The sequence below is a fragment of the Pipistrellus hanaki genome (genome assembly GCF_964339955.1).
Source record: "Pipistrellus hanaki genome assembly, chromosome: 16".
Classification (NCBI taxonomy): Eukaryota; Metazoa; Chordata; class Mammalia; order Chiroptera; family Vespertilionidae; genus Pipistrellus; species Pipistrellus hanaki.
The window spans coordinates 35322112-35344533 of NC_140518.1; the positions used below are offsets into that span (position 1 = coordinate 35322112).

The 22422-nt window shown below is 45.7% G+C and overlaps 1 protein-coding gene across 7 annotated transcripts in view; it reads left to right on the plus strand.

Moving 5' to 3' along the window:
* Positions 1-22106, plus strand: part of KIAA0753 — a 55210-nt gene extending 33104 nt beyond the window's left edge. For 3 of the 7 annotated variants that reach the window (XM_084862892.1, XM_084862891.1, XM_084862893.1), the window contains exons 13-18: positions 1127-1210; positions 3613-3789; positions 4915-4996; positions 10152-10272; positions 11039-11263; positions 20657-22106. In XM_084862892.1, the coding sequence (XP_084719018.1) occupies positions 1127-1210; positions 3613-3789; positions 4915-4996; positions 10152-10272; positions 11039-11263; positions 20657-20774 (807 nt within the window). In that variant the 3' untranslated portion in view covers positions 20775-22106. The other 4 variants (XM_084862895.1, XM_084862896.1, XM_084862894.1 and 1 more) reach the window with 3 other exon arrangements.
* The last annotated feature ends 316 nt before the right edge of the window (positions 22107-22422 follow it).

Here is a 22422-nt window from a genome sequence, read left to right on the forward strand (position 1 = left end):
AAGTTCCAGAATAGAAGGAGTTGCTGCAGAGGTCACGCTGACCCTTTGTAGGGCTGAGTGTCTGGCAGATGGAGGCTGCAGTGCGGAGCCGTGCTGCTCGGTGCTGGCTGCTCGGGCCTTCCATTGTGGGCTAGTGATGAAGATAGGGGGAGAGAAAGTCCCACTTTTTAGGAAGGTGAGATTTTAGTTTGGGGAATGAGTTTAGATTGCATTTTTCATTCTTTTTAAAATATATATATATCTTTATTAATTTCAGAGAGAGGAAGGGAGAGGGATAGAAACGTCAATAATGGGAGAGAATCATTGATTGGCTGCCCCCTGCATGGCTCCCACTCCGCCCCCACCACGATCGAGCCTGCAGCCTGGACCCCGTCCGGAATTTGAACCTCAACCTCCTGGTTCATGGGTCAGCACTTGCTCACTGACCATACCAACCAAACACAATTTCCATTCTTAGTCAAATGACTCTACCTGCGGTCATGTGCTTAGCTAACTGCTTCTGCTCTTTCACGTCAGTGGTTTGAGATGACTGACTATTTTTCCAAAGGAGAGATATTTCTGGGTACATACCAGGGCTTTTTTGAAGATGACATTGTATACAGCATCATCTTAAGCTGAATGTTGTGGCCAGACCTGTGGATCCACCTGTAAATAGGAGCAGTCTGTGTGTGTGAATGGAATATTATCATCTTAAATGGAGTGAATGGGCCCCTGCAAAGGCCACTGAATTTGTGGCTCTTGTGTAAGAAATGTTGAATTATTGTTGGAGTCCATAGGAATCTCAGGACTGTAGAACTGGGACGGGTCTTAGAGACCATGTCATCCAACCTCTTCATTTTATCAGAGTTCACTGGATAGAGAAGTGGAGTAACTGCATAAAAACTCACAGCTACTCTGACAATGTTTACACAGTGGGGGAGGAAAAGGGGCAGGAAGCCAAGATCAGCACATAAACACATGACATTTATTTTCGTAAAAATGGAGTGCTTCAAATTGCTACAAAAAGCCGCCTGTAGCTAAAGCTGATGAACAGTCCGCACAGAAGTTACCCTGTTACATAATGCATTTGTACTAATATGGATTATAAATTTGTATAATTCATGAGCTTGCTTGTCTGTTTTAATAGAGAGTCAATTCTTCTGTGGGAGTACATACTCATTCGAAGGATGGACCATCGGTAAACACAGGGACAGCCCAGCCTACAGAGGAGGTGCGTGCGGTATTATTACGTGATGATGCCTCCGGTTGTAAGGAAAGTGAGGCGCATATTACTTTGCAAACACTAGATTATCTTACTCAAGAAGTGGAAGTTACTTTTCATACGTGGCATGTTAATGCTTACAGTGTGTATTTAGCATTATGAGTTAGATCCGCCTTGCAAACAGCTCACGGCAGTCTCTGGAGCCACAGGTTCTTGTTAGCGGCTCTTGCTCTCCTCGTGATGAGAACATGAGTGCACTGCGTGACCCTGAATGCTGATGGCCTCCGGCAGGAGAATGGCTGTCCTCATTTCCTTTCATTCAGCCTGGTTTTGCTCATTACTGGCCTAATTTCCTTTATACTCGTGGCCTGATATTTATTGTTAGGCCGGCATGTTTTGAGTGTCCAGTAATGACCCGTATCTGGCCGCACAGAGAGAAAAGATAGCCCAAGGAGAAATGATAACATTTGAGGGAAGAACATGTTTTGTAGTTGTCCAGCCTCTGGGGGACTGATGGGCGTGTTTCCACCTGCCCAGGCTGTGAGTGGAAGGTGCCGACTGCACCACCGACCCCAGGTGCAGGTTGGAAACAAGGTCATGGCGTCTGCGCACAGAGCAGGGGTGAAGGCTGCAGGGGTAGGAGGGAGCTGGAAGGAAGCACCATTAGTACAGCCGCCTTAGGAACAGGAAGGAAGGCGGCAAATCTCCAGAATGTGTCCCTATTGTAATATTAATAGTACTTTAGCAGCAGCATATTTTCCTAATCTTTGTGATTATAAGTTTATTGTACAATATTTTATGACAGAATCTCATGTGAGGTGAGGCTTCTGAGACTGGAAACTGAAAGCCTGCGTTTAGCTCTTACAAATCGGGGATGCTATGTTCTGGGGCTCTGTTCAGATAGCCACCAAATGCCACTTTTGTCCTAGAAAAAAACCGAGGCTAACATCTCATCTAGGGAGGCAACTCCACAAATGGAGTGATTATAAATGCTCTCTGTGAAGTGGACATGTTTGAATATTATTAAGAACTAGTGGCCCGGTGCATGGAATTCGTGCACAGGGGAGGGGGAGGTTACCATCAGCCCAGCCTGTGCCCTCTCCAATCTGGGACCTCTTGGGGGATGTCCAACTGCCAATTTAGACCTGCAGTTGGATGTCCCTCTAGCAAGCCTGGACTGCTGGCTCCTAACCACTCGCCTGCCTGCCTGTGTGATTGCCTCTAACCACTTGCCAGCCTGCTCACCCCAACTGCCCCCCTGCCAGCCTGCACACCCCCAAATGCTCTTCCTGCTGGCTTTCTCGCCCCCAACTGCCCCCTCCCCAGCATGATCACCCCCAACTGCCCTCCCCTCCTGGCCTGATAGCCCCTAACCACCTCTGCCTCAAGCCCTGCCACCATGGCTTTGTCTGGAAGAACGTCTGAAAGGTCTACCAGAGGTCTCTCAGTCTAATTAGCACATTACCTTTCATTAGTATAGATAGTTCTCATCGGGCCAGTGGTTAGAGTGTCAGCCCACACACCAAAGGGGTATGGGTTGCAGGTACAATCCCTGGCCCAGTTAGGGCATGTGTAAGAGGCAACCAATCAATGTGTCTCTTTTGCATTGATGTGTCTGTCTGTCTGTCTCTCTCTCTCTCTCTCTCTGCCACTTTCTTCCCTCCCTCCCTTCCACACTCTATAAAATCAGTGGGAAAAAAATATCCTCAGGTGAGGATTAACAACAAAAAAGAATAATTAGCTTTCTACATAAGAATTACACTGATGAGTTTGCATTAAATGGTCTTTACTAGAGCTTATGGAAGAAGAAATGTATTTAGTGTTGTGGGCTGCTGTTAAATGTCAGGATTGTTGCAGAGTTTCTCACACAGCACCATCCAGAGTCATTGTTTTTAGCCCTGGCAGCTGGTTGGGTGTCATCCTTACACTGAAACATTGATGTGAGCGTGAAACATAAATTGGCTGCCTCCTGCGCACCTTCCACCAAGGATTGAGCTGGCAACCTGGGCATGTTCCCTGATCGGGAATCGAACCAGCAACCTTTTCATGCATGGAACAATGCTCACCAGCCAGGGCAAAATTTTTATTTAACTTTGATTAAGATTGGATACTTATTCATATCTTTACTGGCCATTAATAACATATTTTTTTCTGTGAACTATTATTATGATCCTTTACACAGACAATACTAGTATTACTTGGTTATTGCTACTGTTTAAACGACTGGTAAAAATTGTACTGATGTTACTGATTTTGGTATTTACTAACTCAGAGGAGGTTTGATTTGGCATAGAAACTGACGGTTGGATCACCATGTAGTTGGTTTGTTATGACCAGCATTAATCTTTATGATCAGCATAATCCTCTGCTGGCTTTGGATTGCCTTCCCATCCCCCTCTCTTGTTTCGTAGGCTACTGCTCTGGATTGTAAATCCAACAGCAGTCCCCGGCTGGACGATATTTTGGAAGATACCACTCGTGAGCCCCGAGCTATGACTCCTTCTAAGGTATTGGAGCCTGACGCCTTAGCCACCTCGGGGGACAGCCTGTATCTGGAGAACATGCTGCTCCGAATGGAGGAAATGGAAGTAAGGTCTGGGCTGGAGGCTCTGGTTGGCCGCGGGCCGGAGGGAGCTGGCCCTTGCTGAGCGCAGGTCCTGCGCATGCGTTTCTGTAGATTAGCAGGACTTCAGAGTCACATCACTGGTTTTAAATCCTAGTTCAACCGCCAACCAGGTGTCTGACCTTGATAAAGGCACTCACCCCCTCTAATAAGTGGGGTGCTTTTAAAGATAAAATGTGGCATGAAGTCTCATCATGCCGATATTTGATAACTACCTGACACTTAGCTCAGGAAGCGATATCCCCTGGTATCACTGATGTGGTTCTGAGAGCGCCAGGAGCACGGGCTTCCTCATGCCTCAGCTCGTCTGCCTCTGCTCCCCGGCTGCCTGGGAGCCTGACACACCACAGATAAATTTGCCACCTGTGATTTCCACCATCTGACTTCAGAATGCCTTTCTCAGAATCTTCCGTCTCAGACATCACCCAACCCAATCCCAGGATTGTTCAGAGCGGGAGATTGAGACCAATAAGGGAGTGAGTGATGTGGCTAAGGTCACACAGGAATTCCCGCCAGAGCTGGGCTGAGATTCTGTCCAAGTCTAACAACCAATTCAGTGTTTTCTTTATAACTGCACCATGATTATATCTCATTTTGGCTTTGCTGCTAAATAGAGACATTATAGGGAAGACAATTTTTTGTTGCTTTTTGAAAATGTAAAGATGTGTAGTTTATCCTAGTCTTTTAACTGATTTCCCTGTCTTGGGAGTAACCGCCTAGATCCGGTGTCCAATGGTAGTCTCTAGCCAAATGTGGTCATTTAAATATAAATAAATTAAGGTTAAACATACTAATATTTCAAGTGGTCAGTAGTTTGTGGTTACTGTACTGGGCACGACAATTATAGAACATTTCCATCCTCACAACAAGCTCCAGTGGACAGCACTGGCCTCGATTAGATTAATTAGATTAATCGCTTCATTTTTAGACTTCACTTCATAAGCTAATCACTTCCTGGTCTGGCAGATGCTCATTTCTGGCAATGTGTCTGTATCAAATGTATCTGCTGAGCTATGACATTCTTGCTAGCTCTGGTTTCTAATGAAACTAATTTATTCTCATCAATTAAACTTTTTTTTTTTTTTTTAAGAAATACCAGGAGACAGTTCGCCAAAGATATAATAAAATTGTATATTCGGATCCTCAACTTTGGATGCAGGAAGAAAAAAATGGTGAGTGCTCTCCTCACTTTTCCCCCAACATTTATCCTGGAAAATTTTGTACATACAGAAAAAATTCTACAGGGAACACCCATAAAACCACCTTATAGATTCTACAATTAACATGTTGCTATATTTGCTTTATTTATTTATACTCTGTCCATCAATTCACCTTATTTTTCATACATTTCAACTTGTGTATCAGCAACTAGAGTTTAATATCTATGACTCTTTTTCCGTTTGAGGTAAAATTTATATATAATAAAGTGGATAGACAGACTATATCACCTCCAGAAGTTCTCTTATGCTCCTTCCCAGTCAGTTCCAATGACCCAGGCAATAATTGTGCTTTTTTGCTCACTATAAATTAGTTACCTGTCCTAGACTCTCATATAAGTGGAATCATGCCTGCATATGTTCTTTGCCTAAGACTTCTTTCATTCAGCATGATGTTCTAGATTTATCTGTTACTTGTTTCCGTTGCCACTGTAACAGATTTAATTTTGTAGCAAGTTAAAGCACAGTTTCAGGGATTTAAAACACACATTTATTCTCTTACACTTCTGGAGGTCAGAAGTCTGCATCAAGCCTTAAAAGCCTAAAGTCAAGGTGTAGGCAGCTTCTAAGGCTGCCTGCGCGCCTAGACTTATGACCACACTCCTCCAGACTGTTTCTGTGGTTAAATCTTCCTATGACTGTCTATCGCAAGGCACTTGCGTTACATTTAGGGGGGACCCCGATAATCTAGGATGCTCTCCTATCTCAAGAACCTTAAAGACTCTCTTGCCATAGAGGGGAACATTGACAGGTTCCAGGGATTAGAATGTGGACACCTTGAGGAGCCATTAGGCAGCCACCATACTGGGATCAGTTCATTCCTTTTCACCGCTGAGTAGTAGTCCCTTTTATGCCTGTGCCACATCTAGTTTATCCATTTGTTTGTGGATCTACACTTGCTTGTTTCTAGTTTTGAGCTATTAGAAATAAATCTGTTATTAATGTAGCGTGTCCCCAAAAAATGTATACATACTTTAATAGCTCATAACTCACTTAATTTTCACTCCTTTTCAGGTTTAACTGATTTGAAATAATGAACGAAGCCAGACTAAGCTTTGAATAAAGAAAGTTTATCCTAAAGTGCCACTAGACTTTTTTTTTATGGGGACACATAAAAGATAAAGTTTGTCCTGACTGCCGTGGTTCAGTGGTTAGAACGTCAGCCCTTGAACCCAAGGGTCGCGGGTTCAATTCTGGTCAACCTACCTGGGTTGCAGGTTCCCTGCCCACATGGGAAGCAACCAGTTGTTGTGGCTCTTTTGCATCAATGTTTCTTTCTTTCTCCTCCTTCTCCCCTCCCCGCTCCCTTCTCCTTTCTCTAAAATCGATGAGAAAAATATCCTCCAGTGAGGATTAACAAAAAAAAACAAAAAAAAAAAGATGAAGTTTACTATACAAAACCAGCAGCAGTCTACAAATTGAGGGTGCATGAATACTGAACTGAAATGATTTTTTAAAAATATTTTTATTGATTTCAAAGGGGAAAGGAGAGGGAGAGAGAGAAACATCAGTGATGAGAGGGAATCATTAATCGGCTGCCTCCTGCACGACCCACACTGGGGACTGAGCCCACAGCCTGGGCATGTGCCCTGACCTGAAATTGAACTGTGACCTCCTGGTTCATAGCTTGACATTTAACCACTGAGCCACATTGGGTGGGCCAAAATCATTCTTGATGTTTGAGATTCCATTGCTTTGCATTATCCGCAGTGCCTGGACCAGAACAGTCATAAATTTGAAAACAGGCATTGATAAAAAAAAATTATCCATTTCTGTAGATTCTTTTAAATTTTGCAAATGAACTGTATGTTAATAAACACTGACTTTCTAATCATTCAAAGTGCATATACATTTTTTTTCAAATACCCTATATATTCATGCATAGTCTGTGTGGACATATGTTTTTATTTTTCTTGGATAAACACCCAAGAGTAAGTTTGTCAGGTCATGGGATAGGTGTATGCTTAACTATAAAAAACTATCAAATCTTTCCCCAAAGTGTCTGTACCAATTTACTCTCCCATCTAATTGAGTCCCTCTTGCTCCATATCCTTGCGAACATTTGATATTGTTAGTCTTTAAATTTCATTTCCATGTTGAATAATGAGGTTTAAAACATTTTCAAGTGACTATTAGCCATTTTTATGTTTTCCCTGGTGAAGTATTCAAATCTTTTGTACATTTTCTAATGGGTTGTCTTATTTTTGAGTTGTAGGAATTTTTTATGCATTCTGGGTATACACTTTTGCAATATATAGTTATTTTTAATAACAGCTTTATTAAGATACTAGAGGCCCACGCTTTGAAGTCCCTCGGCCTGGCCTGCACCCTCTTGCAGTCCGGGCCCCCTTTCTCCCTACTGACTGCCTACATCGGAGGCAGGAGAGGCTCCCGCAACTGCCACTGCTCTCGCCAGCAGTGAACCTGGCTTCTGACTCTTGATGTTTGAGATTCCATTGCTTTGGAATTTCCACTCCTGTGGGAACACACTGACCACCGGGGGAAGCTCCTGCATTGAGTGTGCCCCCTGGTGTTCAGTGAGCATCATAGCAAACGATCATTCTGCCGTTTGGTCGATTTGCATATTAGGGTTTTATTACATAAGATAATTTACATACTATAAAATGCATGCTTTTAGTATATTTACTAAGTTGTGCAAACATCACTGCTCTTTAATTCTAGAACCTTTTTACACAAAAGAATCACTCTAAAAAAAACAAAAAAACCCCCCCCAAAAAAAAAAAAAACCATTGCAGGCCTGCCCTACTGTCCCTCTCTTTGCCCAGCAGCCACTGATCTACTTACTCTTTGCAAATATTTTGCTCCATCTGTGGCTCACATATTTTCTCAAATGTGTTTTATTACAGGAAGATACTTTTACTTTTGATGAAGTCGAACTTTCCATTTTTCTTGTATCGTTTTTGCTTTATTTGATTTAAGAAACCTTGCCTACTCCCAGTTTGAAGGGAGAGCCTTGTTTTCTTCTAGAAACTTTATGGTTTGGCTTTTGTGTGCAGTCTGTGATTCATCTTGAATAAAATTTGGCCTGTGTTTTTGAAGTAGAGGTTGGCTCATTTTTCCTCCTTAATGGATATCCATTTGTTCTCATGCCATTTGTTGAAAAGACCTTCCCTGTTCTCCTCCGCTTGTAAAAATTCATTCAGACGAATTTTGGCTGCAGTTGCTAGGCTACTATCACAGTGTTAGCGGGAAGTGTTACTTCTGTTTGATGCAGGCTTATCATTTACTACCTTCCTCAATGAAAGGAGGTGAGTAAAAGCTGGTTAAACATTACCCCTGAAGGAATTTAAGTAGGATGATTACTAAGGGCTGTAAAGGAAACTGGGGATGTCGATGGTTTACAGCAGTAGCCTACATCACATACAGTTTTTTTAAATCCTCACCCGAGGATATGTTTTTATTGATTTGAGAGAGAGAAGAAGGGAGAGAGAGAGAAACATTGATGTGAGAAACATCAGTCTGTTGCCTCCATAGGTGCCCTGGCTGGGGACCGCACCTGCAACCTAGGTATGTGCCTTAACCAGGAATCAAACCCGGAGACTTTTGGTGAACGGGACAGCGCTCCAACCAACCAAGCCACCAGACCAGGGCTTCACATATAATATTTTTTAAATATGGGTTTGGGGTGGGTGTCATTTTAGAAAAAGTGTTGTTCTCCATGTCAAATTTTGACAGAAGGATGAGCCATCAAAGCACAACACCTATTTGTTCCTTTTATGTTTTCTGCCGTTTTCAGGTGCTCTATTCTTTGCTCCTGTTGGTTCTCTCTTCACCCCAACCCTAATCCCGCTCCCATCTTCATTCTCGCCACCCTTAAGGCCCGACTCACATGACCCTCTGGGGACCAAGCTGGCAGTGCCCAGACTGGAACCTGGCTCCCTCCCTCACAGGCCTGTGAGCTCCATGGGCTCCGACCTGCCCTGCATCGTAGAGCTGTTTGCTGAGAGGTCTCCTCTCTCCCAGTTCGACCACAGGTTCTCCGAGGCCGGCCAGCTGCACAGACCTGGCCAGGAGTCCCCGCTCAGTGAGTGGGCGGGCACTCCAGCACCATTTTGTGTGGAAGCCGAGGGAAGCAGTTTGTCTCACAGGTGGGGTGGCCTTTGGCCCCAAAGTTGGGTTGCATCGTGCAAAAGGCAGTCTTACCTAGGACTCCATGTTGTCCTTTTCCCAGGGCAATTTGAATGATTAGTCACTGTCTATGACTCTGCATGAAGTTGAGGGATACAGGGAAGAGGAGCTCCTTAGGACAGACACTAAGCGCTAAAACGAGTTTCAGACACTTTATTCCAGAATCATGGACCCATAGAAAGAGCCCTGCGTCCCGATGTTCAGATGCTATGTTCAGCCGCATCACACATTTAAAGGGACTCTTGAATTGTGCAGGGTCTAAGCGTATGTCCTCTCCTCTGTGAACAATTGAAATTTGGTTGTACTCAGCATTATTTTTACAAAAGCTGACTTTTGCAGTATTTCTGACAGTGAGAGATCACAAGCATATAAATGAGTTAGAGAAAGTTCTTTGACTTAGAGATTCTCCTTACCTAAGAGAAGAACAAATCTTACATTTGAAATACATTTAAAATTATAAATAATCCAGAACTCCAAAGAGCTGTCAAGCCTGCAGGGTCTAGTTAATAAGTTAATGTTTCCATATCGTTAGGCTGATTTTCCGGCAATGCCACAAATTAAATCAGCTAATTAAGTGCTCAGGTGTAAGTGGATTTTTTTCCTTCGCCCTAATCAAACCATTGAAAGGTTAAAAAATAAACCCAACTGCTGAAGACCCTGGAATGGGCGGCTCGGTTCCGGAACCCGCAACCCCGGGGCTTGGCACAGACTTCCTTCCGCCGTCAGAGCTAGCAGAGGCTTCAGACAGCTCATTGTTCAACAGTGACTCCTCCCTGGCTGGTGTCTCAGTAACTTCTAAATTCACCTTTCCTCTTTTTTCATTGCACCGCCTGCGAAGCCATTGTGCTTGAGGGGGTGGGGGTGCCTGTGACTTCCTCACGGGCGGTTGGCCACGGAGACAGCCTGGTATGTACCCTGACTCTCCTTTATAAGAAGTCATTTGATGCCTCTCCTTTTCTAGACCAAAAACGCGCAGCAGTAGGTGATGGACCCCTTTCTCCTCACCCAATCAGGATCACAAAGACAGTAGCCAGCAAGGACCCAGACGTGCACATCGTGTTGGAAAGGCCCTGGAATGACAAGTAAGCACTAACGAGCCTGATCTCATTGTAGTCGGTTGCCTTCAGTGTCGGTGAGTTTCATATTCCTTCCGTTCCCACAAGACACGGAAATTCTTTTTGAGCAAGATCTTGCCAAACTCCAAGATGGCTCAGTTAAAGTAGTGTGTTTAGAAGATGGGCATAGAAACTGTTGCATCTTGCTCTAGCTGATGGGCTCAGTGGATAGAGTGTTGGCCTGGGGACTGAAGGGTCCCGGATTCAGTTCTGGTCAAGGGCATGTACCTCAGTTGCAGGCTCCTCCCTGGCCTGGGCCCTGGTCAGGGTGAATGCAAGAGGCAGCCAATCAATGTATATTTCTCTTACATAGATGTATCTCTCTCTCTTTCCCACTCTCTCTTCCACTCTCTCTAAAAATCAATTGAAAAATATCTTTGAGTGAGGATTAAAAAATAAATAAAAATATATTTTTTAAAAAGGAGAAACATGTTGCGTGTTAAGGAGCCTGGATTTTTCTGTGGAAAGCATTGCATTGGCGCGGTGGTTATACTGCAAATTCCTGCCAGATTTGATGTAGGAGTTCTGATTTCTACAGGACAGGAACTCCCACCTAGTGGAGGGTTAGTCCAGTGGCGAGGGTAGACGGTGAGTGGTGATAACGCTGAGTTTTGTTCATTGTGAGAAAGAGAAATGAGAGGAAGCCTTTCTGGCAAACCATCGGGGTGGGTGAGCAGTTTGCCCTTGCTTGCACGTGATTTTGAACGTTGTTATCATTTTTATTGGTTCTCAGTTCCCTGGATGAAAGTGGGGGACCAGAGGAGAAATCGGAGAAAAGAGAGGCTCCCCTCCTCTTTCCTTCAGAAGATTCTGAGCAGAGAAAGGATCGGACTGCCCTCCTGGTCCCCCCCGGGATGCGACGCAGCATTGGAGACTACTGCAGTCGCTACAACCAGTACCTCCGCATGGTCTCCCATGAGGCCGTGGGCTCCTTCAATCCGTGGCTCATTGCTGAAAGGTCAGTAAATGTTCCGTGCCACATGCCAAATGTTATCTGACAGAGAGGCGGGGAAAGAAATGTCCACGGTCTCAGGCTGTGCTTTCGGCCTTGGAGTTCAGTTGCTTTTGGGCTAGTGGCCAGGTTTCTCTGTGAACCTCCTTTCCCAGATAGAAGAGATTGTGGAGCAGCCTGGGTGATGTCGCCAAGGGAGCGCGCTGAACCTCCCCTCCTGAGGCAGAGCGGGGCTCTCCTGTGGCCCGAGGGAGGCTCTTCCACCAGAGAACAGAGGCTGGTCAGAAGCAGTGTGGGCGCGAAGTCTTCAGGGTCGGACAGAGGTGCCCATGGCAGCAGGCCTTTGGGCTTTGCAACGTGCTCTCTAACCCTTCTCCTTCCGAGGTCGTTTCGTGGAGTCCTGAAACATAGTCCTCCTGCTGCTAAAATTTTTGAAGAATGGATAAGATTTTTTTTTAATGTAAATAGTTCATTGAAATCCATTCTTTTTAAATTGGGCCCAAGTTTGAATTCATCTTGAATATCACTTTATTATAAATATGCAAATATTTTTTCATCACCGAATCAAGCAGTATACTATTATTTCTTTCTTGAACAAGTTTGAAATGTATTTCAGGAGTTAACAGTTGCCTCTTTTTTATTTGCTTATTCTTTTAGATGTTTATGAACTTTCCCACCCACTAGCCAACATCTCATCTCAGTGTCCTTTTTCTCAGTGGTCAGATGTAGCAGTTGATCTCAATTTCTCGCCTCTACCCCACTCTCTCTCCCGAGACCCTCCCCCTCTTCCCCCAGCCTGGCTGACTGCCCTCTAAGTGGCCCTGTGGCTCCTGCTCCGGGACTCCCTTCTTCATGGGTCACCTCCCTCCCAGGTCAGAGGCCTTATTTCCAGTGCCCTCATCGCCCTCTTTCCAGGTTCACACTCTTACTTTGATGGAGCATATCCTGTTTGTCTACTGGAGGAACATTCTTAAGATTTGCCAGTTTGAAAGTGTCTTTATTCTATGGAGACATACTTGATTGATGATTTGGCTGAGTTTAAAATTATGGGTTTATTTTTCCCAAAGAACCTACGCCTTCATTTGTGGGGTCGAAGGAGGGATTGTCACTTAGCTGCCTGGAGCAGGGGTGGACACCTGTCAGTCTCGCTGTTCATTCTGCAGAATGTCAGCCCATGCCCTCATTTTCCACCCAGACCTCCCTCCGCCTGCATGGTCTCAGCACTCTTACTCCCGATTCCTGATTTCTGATTCCTGAGTCTTTGTTTTGTGAGACAACCAGCTTGCTTCCCTTGGCATGTCCCTGGACAGACTCCTGGGTTTCAGCTTCTTCTACTCCCTCTGTTCTGCCAAGTCAGTTAGGATTCCTCCATGTGCATTTCCATTCTGGAAATCTTGGACAGTGCTCATCTACTGTTGTTTCTTTTTCTCCTTGTAGATTGATGTGTTTGCTTAAGTCCTTTTATTTTAGTGGAGTTCTGAGCGGGATCAGAGATAATCACTTATGTTCAGTCCCTCAGTTTTAACTGAAGTCCGAAAGCTTCTCTTTAATAGACAGCGCCCTTCAAGGTACCTGAACATTCAGTTCTGGTAGAGATGCCGTGTATTTTGTGGGGGAGGAGAATGGGCAAACCTCACCTGCTTCTGTGTGAACGAACACAGGCCTACAGATGCTCTCTTATTTTCCCAGCGCCTGTTTGAATGGTGAGGCTAACTGGTATATTGGGAAATCCAAAAACAAGCCACGGGAGATAGACTTCCATGTACGTTCTTACCACCTGATAAATGAACTCTTCGTTCATAGTTGTTTTGTTGCGCTAGGGAAAGCTCTCAGACTATCTATAGTAATAAAAGAGTAATATGGTAATTAGGGTGGACATCCATCTTGACAAAGCCACAGCGGCTGTGAGGCCCAAGGCTCAGACAGCTGTGGGCTCAGGCAGCTGTGGGTTTAGGCAGCTGTGAGACCCAGCAGCTGTGAGGCCCTGGGGCTCAGGCCTCACAGCCACAGTGGCCAGCAGTGGCAGCAGCAGCAGGGTGATGGGGGGGTGCCTTTCCCTCATTGGCCTGGTTGCCTCCCACAGAGGGAGGTCAGAGGCAGCAGCAGCAATAGAGTAATGGAGGCAGAGCCTTACCCTGAGCAGCCCGGTTGCCTCACACAGAGGGAAGCTATACTGCAGCTTAGGCCTGCTCCCCAGTGGGGAGCCTAAGCCATCAGTAGGACATCCCCTGAAGGATTCCGGACTGTGAGAGGGGGCAGGCCGGGCTGAGGGACCCCTTCCAGTGCATAAATTTTTTGTGCACCAGGTCTCTAGTAAGGAATAACAGGTTAGCATGTAGAGGCCAGAGCTATTAAAATATGCCTGGATCTTTACAACTGTTCTCTGCTGCAATATTTGGCCCTTACATGACAGTGCATCTGAATTTTCTAACTCCGTTTCAATCTCTTTGTTTCTGATTTGAGTGTTCCTAAGTGGGAGATCTTGAAAAATTATCCTAAGACAGTTGACTTCACTTAATAGCTTCTTATGTGAGGGAAATCTTAGATTTTTTTCCCCCCCCCCTGTAATATCTCCATTTCTCCTTACACTGAAGAAAAAGCACTGCTTGAGTGATCAAAGGGAGATGATGTAAACTGGATGTAAATAAGAGTGGCTGTGAAAGGAAAGGCTTAGGTGACGTGATGCTTTTGATGAAAGCAAACTCTTAAGGATCCCTGGTTTAAAAAACAAATCAGGAGACTTCAGGGTGAAAAAGACAGACTGAACATATGAATTCATCTTTATCCCATGTATCTCCACCCAACTGTATGTCACTAAAAGAACAAACAAAAGGCATGAACCTTTAAATGAGAACAAACAAGAAATAGCAATAAAAACTTGGAAGCCATAAGCAGATAGACAAATAGCAAATGACTTAGCAGATCAGGGAGAGCCAAGTGCCTGGTGCCGGGGAAGCCAAGAACCAAGCTGATTCATGCAGACACACCTGGTGAAACGCAGGAGTGGGAAGCAGGGGATGCTTGTAAGGCATGGGTGCAGTTAAGTCAGGAAATGGGAGGCTTGGTTCAAACGCTCATTCTTGAAGATAGCAGCCATTTGATAAATGCACAGCCCCTTACACATAAAAAGCTCTGAGGAAGCCAAGTAAGTAGAGCTATTACATCATGAAACAAGAACAGTATTTTCTTAATATGTTTCTATTGATTTGAGAGAGAGAGAGAGAGAGAGAGATACAGACATTGACTGGCTGCTCCTGCACACACTTTGACCTGGGACAGACCTGCGACCCGGCCTGTGCCTGGCTGGTAATGGAATCAGTGACTTTGATGCATGGGCCGATGCTCAGCCAGCTGAGCCGCACCTGCCAGAGGAGAACAGGGTGTTATTAAAAGCTAGTGGCCCAGTGCACAAAATCTGTGCACATTAAAAGGGAATAATTAGAGGAAATATTTTAATATTGCTATTTGCCCTTTCTCTATAAGATGAAAGAGAAGTAGTAAAACGTATATGAAAATCTCCCTCCTATCAGAGTCTGGGTTGCGCCACGGGAACCAAAGTCAAGTCCCCGCCCACCCACATGTGCCTCAAAATTCCATAAGACCTGGACCCGGCCAGCCCCACCCTCATTGGGCTAGATCCAGACCCGGCCTGCCCCATCCCTGTCAAGCCCTGCTGGGTGGGGTCGAGGCCTCAGGTCGCCTGGCCTGGGCCAGAAGATGCAGCCTGAGGTCCCATCAAGCCCAGACAGGCAGGCGGCGCAGCCTGAGGTCCCCTAGGCCAGGGCAGGGGGCATGCGGTGAGGTCCCCCATCAAGCCCCGTAGGTGGGGGGCATGGCATGAGGTCTCCTGGCCCGGCGCTGGGACAGGGATTGCTGTCTGAGAGCCCCTCATCAAGCCCTGCTGGATGGGGGTTGCAGCCTGAGGTTCCCCAGCCTAGTGCTGGGGCGGGGACATGGCATGAGGTCCCCCGTCAAGCCCTGCCAGGCAGGGAGTACAGCCTGAGTTCCCCCATTAACCCCTGAGAGGCGGGGGGCACAGCCTGAAGGCCCCTAGCCTGGTGTTATGGCGCAGGGGGCACGGCCTGAGGTCCCCTGTCAAGCCCCACCAAGCAGGGGCGCAACTTCAGGTCTCTTGCCCCAGCCGAACGCCACACAGCCTCAGGTCCCTGCTAATTGCTTGTTAAGGCTCCTTACGGGAACCCGGCCTCTGCTGTGGGTGCAGCCATCTTGTTAAGGTGTGGCAGTCAATTTGCGTATTTCCTCTTTATTAGATAGGATAAACTTTCAAAGAATAAAACAAACGTTTTTAGAAATAAAAAATATGACTGAAATAAATTCACTAGAGGGATTCAAAGAAAAAGATCTCTAAGGAAGTAGAATTGAAAAAAACGCACCAAGGATGGATAATAGGGAAGAAAAGATTTTAAAAGTTAGAGCTATACTGTCAATGTCTTAGCTCTGGTTGCCGTAACAAATGCCATAGGCTGAGTGGCTTAAACAAAAATTAATACTTTATAGTTCTGGAGGCTGGGAAGTCCAAGATCAAGGGTCTGCTTCCTGTTTTGCAGACAGCCCTTCTCTTGCTGTATTCTCACTTGGCCAAGGTCCTCTTTCTCATGCCTCCTTTATAAGGGCACTAACCCCATTCATGAGGCTCCACCCTCATGACCTATTTACCTTCCAAAGGTTCCACCTCCAGATTCCATCACCTTGAGAATTGGGCTGTTAGATATGAATGGGATGGAGGCACGCAGATTTTCAGTTACTGTGTAGTGTCCAACATCTGTTAGTTAGATTTCCAGAATGTGAGAGCAGGGGAAATTGAGGAATTGGAATGGGAAAAGTCAGAGAAATACCATAAGAAAACTTCCCAGAAGACTATTAGTCTCTAGGTTGGAAGAGTTCATCATTAGTCCACTGCAAGTTAGAGAGTGAGTGAATACATATATGAATAAACGAATAGGACAGAACACACCATGCCACATCATTTTGTAAAGGAAATTTGAACATCCCAGTGTGCGGACATTGTGATAAAAGGTTCCTGAGAGTTAAGCCTGTTCAAACAATCAGAACTGAGACTGGAACCTTGTTTTCAAGAGCAACACTGCTAGCAGGTGTTAGAGCATGCTCCCCAAATTCAGCCTCAAATCTGTACTCAGCTAAATTGTCAACTAAATATAAGGATAAAATAAAAACATGTCAGGTGTACACGGTATCAAAAAATCTAGTTCCCATGCACTTTTTCACTAAGCTACTGGAGGGTGCATACCACCAGTACAGGGTGCACATTGAAAAAGAGGAAGGCAGGATTTAGGAAACTTAGACTACAGCAGGGAACTTCCAGAAAAATGGCCAAAGCTATTTACATGAGAACTTCTCAGTAAGCATAGAAAGCAACCAATCCAGATTGGAATAGCATGACAGAGCACCAGGAGGAGTGGTTCCCAGGTGGGCAGCAGGGTGAGGGAGGTTAAAAGGAGGAAGAAAACAACCCGGCTGGTGTGGCTTAGTGGTTGAGCATCGACCTATGAACCAGATTAGGTTCAATTCCCTGTCAGGGCACATGCCCAGGTTGCAGGCTCAATCCCCAGTGTGGGGCGTGCAGAAAGCAGACTATCTTTCTCATTGTTGATGTTTCTATCTTTCCCTCTCCCTTCCTCTCTGAAATCAATAAATATATTTAAAAAAAAGAAAAGAAGAAGAAGGAGAAGACGACAACAGATACTTAATCTGTTTGAATGGATTCGGATTAGCTTGGTATTTCTTAATATGATGATTTCATAATATAGAAGAATTCACGATAGGAATATGGGAAGCAAAACAAATACAAAAACAAGGTGACCACTTGATGACGCACCTGGTAATTGGGACCACGTCTCCCCCTGAGGATAGCTCCTAATAGAAACGCTGGAGTAAAAATAAAGCGGACGTGCTGGAAGGCACCAGAAGGTAACCAGGTGACGCAGCATAACTGGGGCAGCCGCGTGGAGAAGCAGACCGGAGGTTAGCCGTCTGGCGCTGCACAGTCAGTCCTAGGGGACAGGGCACGGGGGTGGCGTTTCCAGGTCAGAGGACAGAGGTGGGCCTTGGGCCTTGCCATGGCGGGGGAGTACTCGCCTCACCTGAAGTGAGGGTGACCTGGGTGCCTGGAGCCTCTCAGGACTCTGCGCGGCTCCAGGTGATCTTCGTTCCTCAGCTTATACCAAAGTGGTTCCGGGTTACTGCCCCCCAGGCACCAGGCAGCAGCTAACATACATTTTCTCTGAATGTATAGGACAGCATCTTAGGACTTAAATTATTGTTAGACTTTTCAAACATTATACAGTGCCTGGTATATGGTGGTGAATAACCAGGCGGCAGAGAGAGATGACACTAACAACTGTCCTACAGCAGCTCCAAATGGTAGACCCATCAGACACAGACAGGATCACCAGGACATCAGGCCATACATACAGGAAGCTCTAAAAGGCCCAAGCTAAACAAAGAAGTATTGTACATCTTACATAGGCACATCGTAGTAATGTTGAAAAGTCAAAGATAAAGAGACAGAGTGCTGGATCTTGGAGGGAAGGCTGGAGGAAGAAAGACAGACAGACCATGGGAGCTGGGAGATCTAATATATCTTTTAAATGTTTAAAGCAGGAGAACTCCCGACCCGGAGTTCTAAGCCCAGTGAAGTATATTTCAAGAAGTAAGGTAAGAGAGGCTCCAATACAGTTGAAAACGTGTACATTGTGGTAGACCTTCACGGTAGGAAACATTACAAGGATATTTTTTTTTAGTCGGAGCAAAATAGTCACAGATGAAAGGTCAAAAATACAGGGAGGTGTGAATTGCTAAAAAGGTCAGTGTGTAGGTAAATGAATATTGACTGTATAAAACAATAAGCTGCTGTCTTATGGGTGTTTGCATACATTTAGAACACACAGTCACAATAGCACGTGAGCCAGGGAGATGAGACATGGTGTTGTGAGGTATCTTCTACTTTCTGGGAAAATGGCAAGCATAGCAATTAATGTTAGACTTTTAAGTCAGGGATTCTCATTGTAATCTAGGGTGACCATTAAGAGAATAATACAAGTTCATAGTGAGAAAAGAATGTAATGAGAAATTGAAATATCCGAAGGAGGGCAAGGAAGAATAGAGAACAAATAGACAACTAGAAAATATTTAGTGTTTTAGTATAATAGTAGAACTTCAAATATAGGGTGCTGTTTTTGATAGATAGAGACTATCACGGAGTATGTGTGTGTGTGTGTCTGTCTGAGTCGGTCTGGCAGTGGCACCAGTAGCAGTGAGCACACTTATACCAGATCTTTGTTTCTAAATACTATTTCCCATGAGAAGGTACCAGGGCTCCTCAGAGAAATGGCTGATTCTGGGCGTGGGGCTGGGAAATGTAGGAGGAGCCTGGAACATCATGTGCCAGAGGGAGTGTTGAGAGCAGAGAATGCTGCTCCTGTCAGGAGTACCCAGGAGCCAGCTTGAAGGGGCCAGTCTGGGACATTCTGAGTGTCAAAATCCTGTCTAATAAAAGAGTAATATGCAAAGTGACTGTTGCTTCAACACACAAGATGGCCAGTGGGGGAGGACAGTTGGGAGGGACCAGGCCTGCAAGGGAAGGCAGTTGGGGGTGATCACGCCAGTAGGGGAGGGCAGTTGGGAGGCACCAGGCCTGCAAGACAGGGCGGTTGGGGCAATCAAGCCTGCAGGGGAGGGTAGTTAGGGGTGACCAGGCTGGCAGAGGAAGGAAGTTGGGGGTGACCAGGCTTGCAGGGAAGGGCATTTTGGGGGGACTCCGGCCTGCAGGGGAGAGCAGTTGGAGGGGACCAGGCCTGCAGGGGAAGGCAGTTTAGAGAGACCAGGTCTGCAGGGGAGGGCAGTTTGGGGGGTGGGGCAGACCACTAGGGGAGAGCAGTTAGGGATGTGAGGCTGGCAGGGAAAGGCAGTTAGGAGTGACCAGGCTGGCAGGGGATGGCAGTTAGCGGCAATCGGCTAGCAGTGGAGCAGTTAGGCATCAATCAGGCTGGCAGGGGAATGGTTAGGGGGTGATCAGGCTGGCAGGCAGAAGTAGTTAGGAGCATTTGGGTGCCAGCAGTCCTGGATTGTGAGAGGGATCCCAGATTGGGAGAGGGTGCAGGCTGGGCTGAGGGACACACACACACCCCGTGCACAAATTTCGTGCACTGGGCCTCTATTAAATAATAATGGTAATGAGTTACAAACTACTGAATAAGAATCAGACCAAGCCTATATATGAATGAGTGAGTGAATGAATAAGTGAATACATACATATACAAAGGAGAAGGAAAGCTTTTATTACAGTAGAATGCCAACTACTAAATGGAGAAGGAATGATGAAATTAGAAATTCAGTGTTGGCAGCCCTGTAATAATTGATTCAGATAAGTTGGATGAGAAGCAAGATATTTACATAATCACACAGCATCTCCCCCAATACACATATTAATTACCAAGGGGAAACAGGACTGTATGGGGAGAAACCTGGCAGACATCACTGTCACCAAGGGGTAACAGGTCACTCAGCAGTGAGAGGGTGAGAGGAGCACTCGGGGAACATGATCCCTGCTGTGGCTTCCGTTCCAAAAATGTGTCACCAGAGTCTCCCCATGAGGAAGCATCAGACAAACTCAGATTGAGGGACATTTTACTTTCTTCACGCTGTAGAAAGTAAGGTCCTGAAGGACAAAGGCCAAAGAGCGGATCTAGGTTAAAGGAGAGTGAAGAGACGTGACCGCTAAATGCAGCATGGGATCCTGGGCTGGGGCCGGGAGAGGGCGGGAGGGTCCTCTAAAGGACGTTATTTGGACAGTTGGCAGACTTTGGAAAGGTTTGTAGATAAAATTAGATAATGGTATTAATGTGATTTTTATAATTATGGTTATTTAAGAGAATTATGGTTATTCAGGAAATAAAAATGAAGCACTTAAGGGATGTCAAGTCTGCAACTTACTCTGAAACAGAAAAGTTGTGTGCGTGTGTGAGTGTGAGTGTGTAAGGAGAAAGAGAACACACATAGAGTGTTCTGCCCTGTCCTGTCCCGCAGAGAAGGCAGGCCCCCATCTCTGTGATCTGGGTTGGCTGGGTTGCAGCTGGTTTTAATTTCTGGTCACCGCTGGCCTCACCCATCTCAGGGTGAGGTCTCTCCGGTGTGATTCAGGCCCCTCCCTCCAGCCTGACTTTGGGCTCTAAGTGCCATCATCTTAACATCTCGGAGAGCAAGGCCTCCCTTGTTTTTCTCCTTCAGGAGTATCTTGGCTGCCCTTGGCCTTCTGCGTTTCTGGTTAAATCTTAGAATTGACTCGGTGAGCTCCCCAGCCGAGAGAAGAAAGGCCCCCCTCTTTGGCTGCACGCCTTCAGCTGCGTTGTTTGTCTTCAGCTTTTCAGAGGAGCTGGTGGACGAGGCGCTGGGGTCCGTGACTGCTGAACTTGGGGACTTGTGTGAAGGTTACGCGGAAGCTGTGTTCACCTCGGAATTCCTAGAGGCTGCCACCTGAAGGCTCTGCAGGAGCAGCGGCACCCCTTTCGCTTAGGCCACGGCCCGTCTTTCTCCAGGCTGTCCATCCAGGCCAGGCGCTGCCCAGTGAGAGGAGGGCGCGCCAGTGAGGTCATCGCCATGGCAATGGTTCTGGTAGTTTATGGTGGAATGTGTTAACATTGTTTAGTACCCAGGAAACGGGAATTGATTATGATAATATATTTTCTGAATGTATAATTTTCCTGTTGCTGTATTCCCCCACTGGCTCAGGTTGGTGATCAGAATGTTTTGAAAAGTAACAGATCGGTATATTTCATACAGGGATTCAAGTTGCTTTAGATCCCACAGGTGGATCAATGCCCACAAAAGTGCAATTACCGTTCGGTCCCCTCACCTGGCTCACGTTTTCATGCCAAGCAATTTCCCAACCAACAGGGCACCTGTCCCCATCGGGTCACACACTCTAGGCGAGCCGGGTCAGGTTCACTGCCAGACCTCTGCCCTGTGCAGCTCGGTGAGAATAGGAGCCACCAGTTGTCAGTCACAGCAGCCAACACATTTCTCAATGTGCAGTTCCTAGCTGCTTCTCACATGTTGAGTCTTGTCACCAGTTGACATATTCTGACACACACAGCTTTCTCTGAATTCAGAGGAAATCAGTGTACATCCGAGTGCCCGGTCAGAGGTGCAGAACTCACTTCCATCGCTGGGGAGGCAGACATGCCTCCAAACCAGAGAGACCTGGTGGGAGGAGAGAACCGAAGTGAAGGACGTGACCTCTGGGTCTGGGTCTCCAGAGAAGGGAAGAAGCTTAAGAAGCATAACAGCTTGGTCCTCAAACGTCTCGTAAGTCATATTTTACCAAGGGTAAAGCTTCTGTGTTTTCAGAAGTTCTGAATTCAAAAAGGGATGTGTATGAAAAGAAGTCACTGCCTGGGAAAAGGTTCCCTAGGTTTTTTGCCTGAGGCTTCTGAAAAAAAAAGAAAAATGTGAAGCGTGAGTGATGTAAATGTTCCCCTTGGAGTAATGTGAATCTTTCTGTAACGTATAGAGTGTTGTCACCTGGGGCTTTTCTCTGAAGTGCAAGTATTCCAGGTGATAATTTAAGCTGCTTGATCCCACTTATTTGTACAAAATTGATTTTTATTTAATGTTAATGTTTTCTTGATTAGTCTTATATAACCTCAGAATTAAAAAGGCTTCAAGGGAAATTAAAGGATTTAATTGGAGGAGTTAATGTGTACACTTGAATTGATAGACGTGTCTGTCATCATCTTTGATCTCTTAAAGTTATTTGTGTGGCAGTCTTACTGTGCTGATATTTTAAATAAACTCGGTATTTTAAAGTATATGCATGTCTGGTTGAAATTATTTACATCTTTGTTCCACGGGCAAAGTGAAATGTGATACATAAGAACCCCTGAGTCTGCTTTCTACTCGATCTGAGCAGGCTGGGTTGTTTGCCACTCCTTCCCCACCCGAAAGAAATAAATGAAAATGACACATGCCATGCTCCAGGCATTGCTCCCAGCGCTCCCCGTGTTATTTAATCCTCAGATCTGTGGGAGGCGCATACCGTTATTATTTTATAGACAAATAAGAGGAGGCACAGAAGGGAGAACGAGGTCATCAGACCACCTGTGTTCATGATGCCGTGATCCTGGATC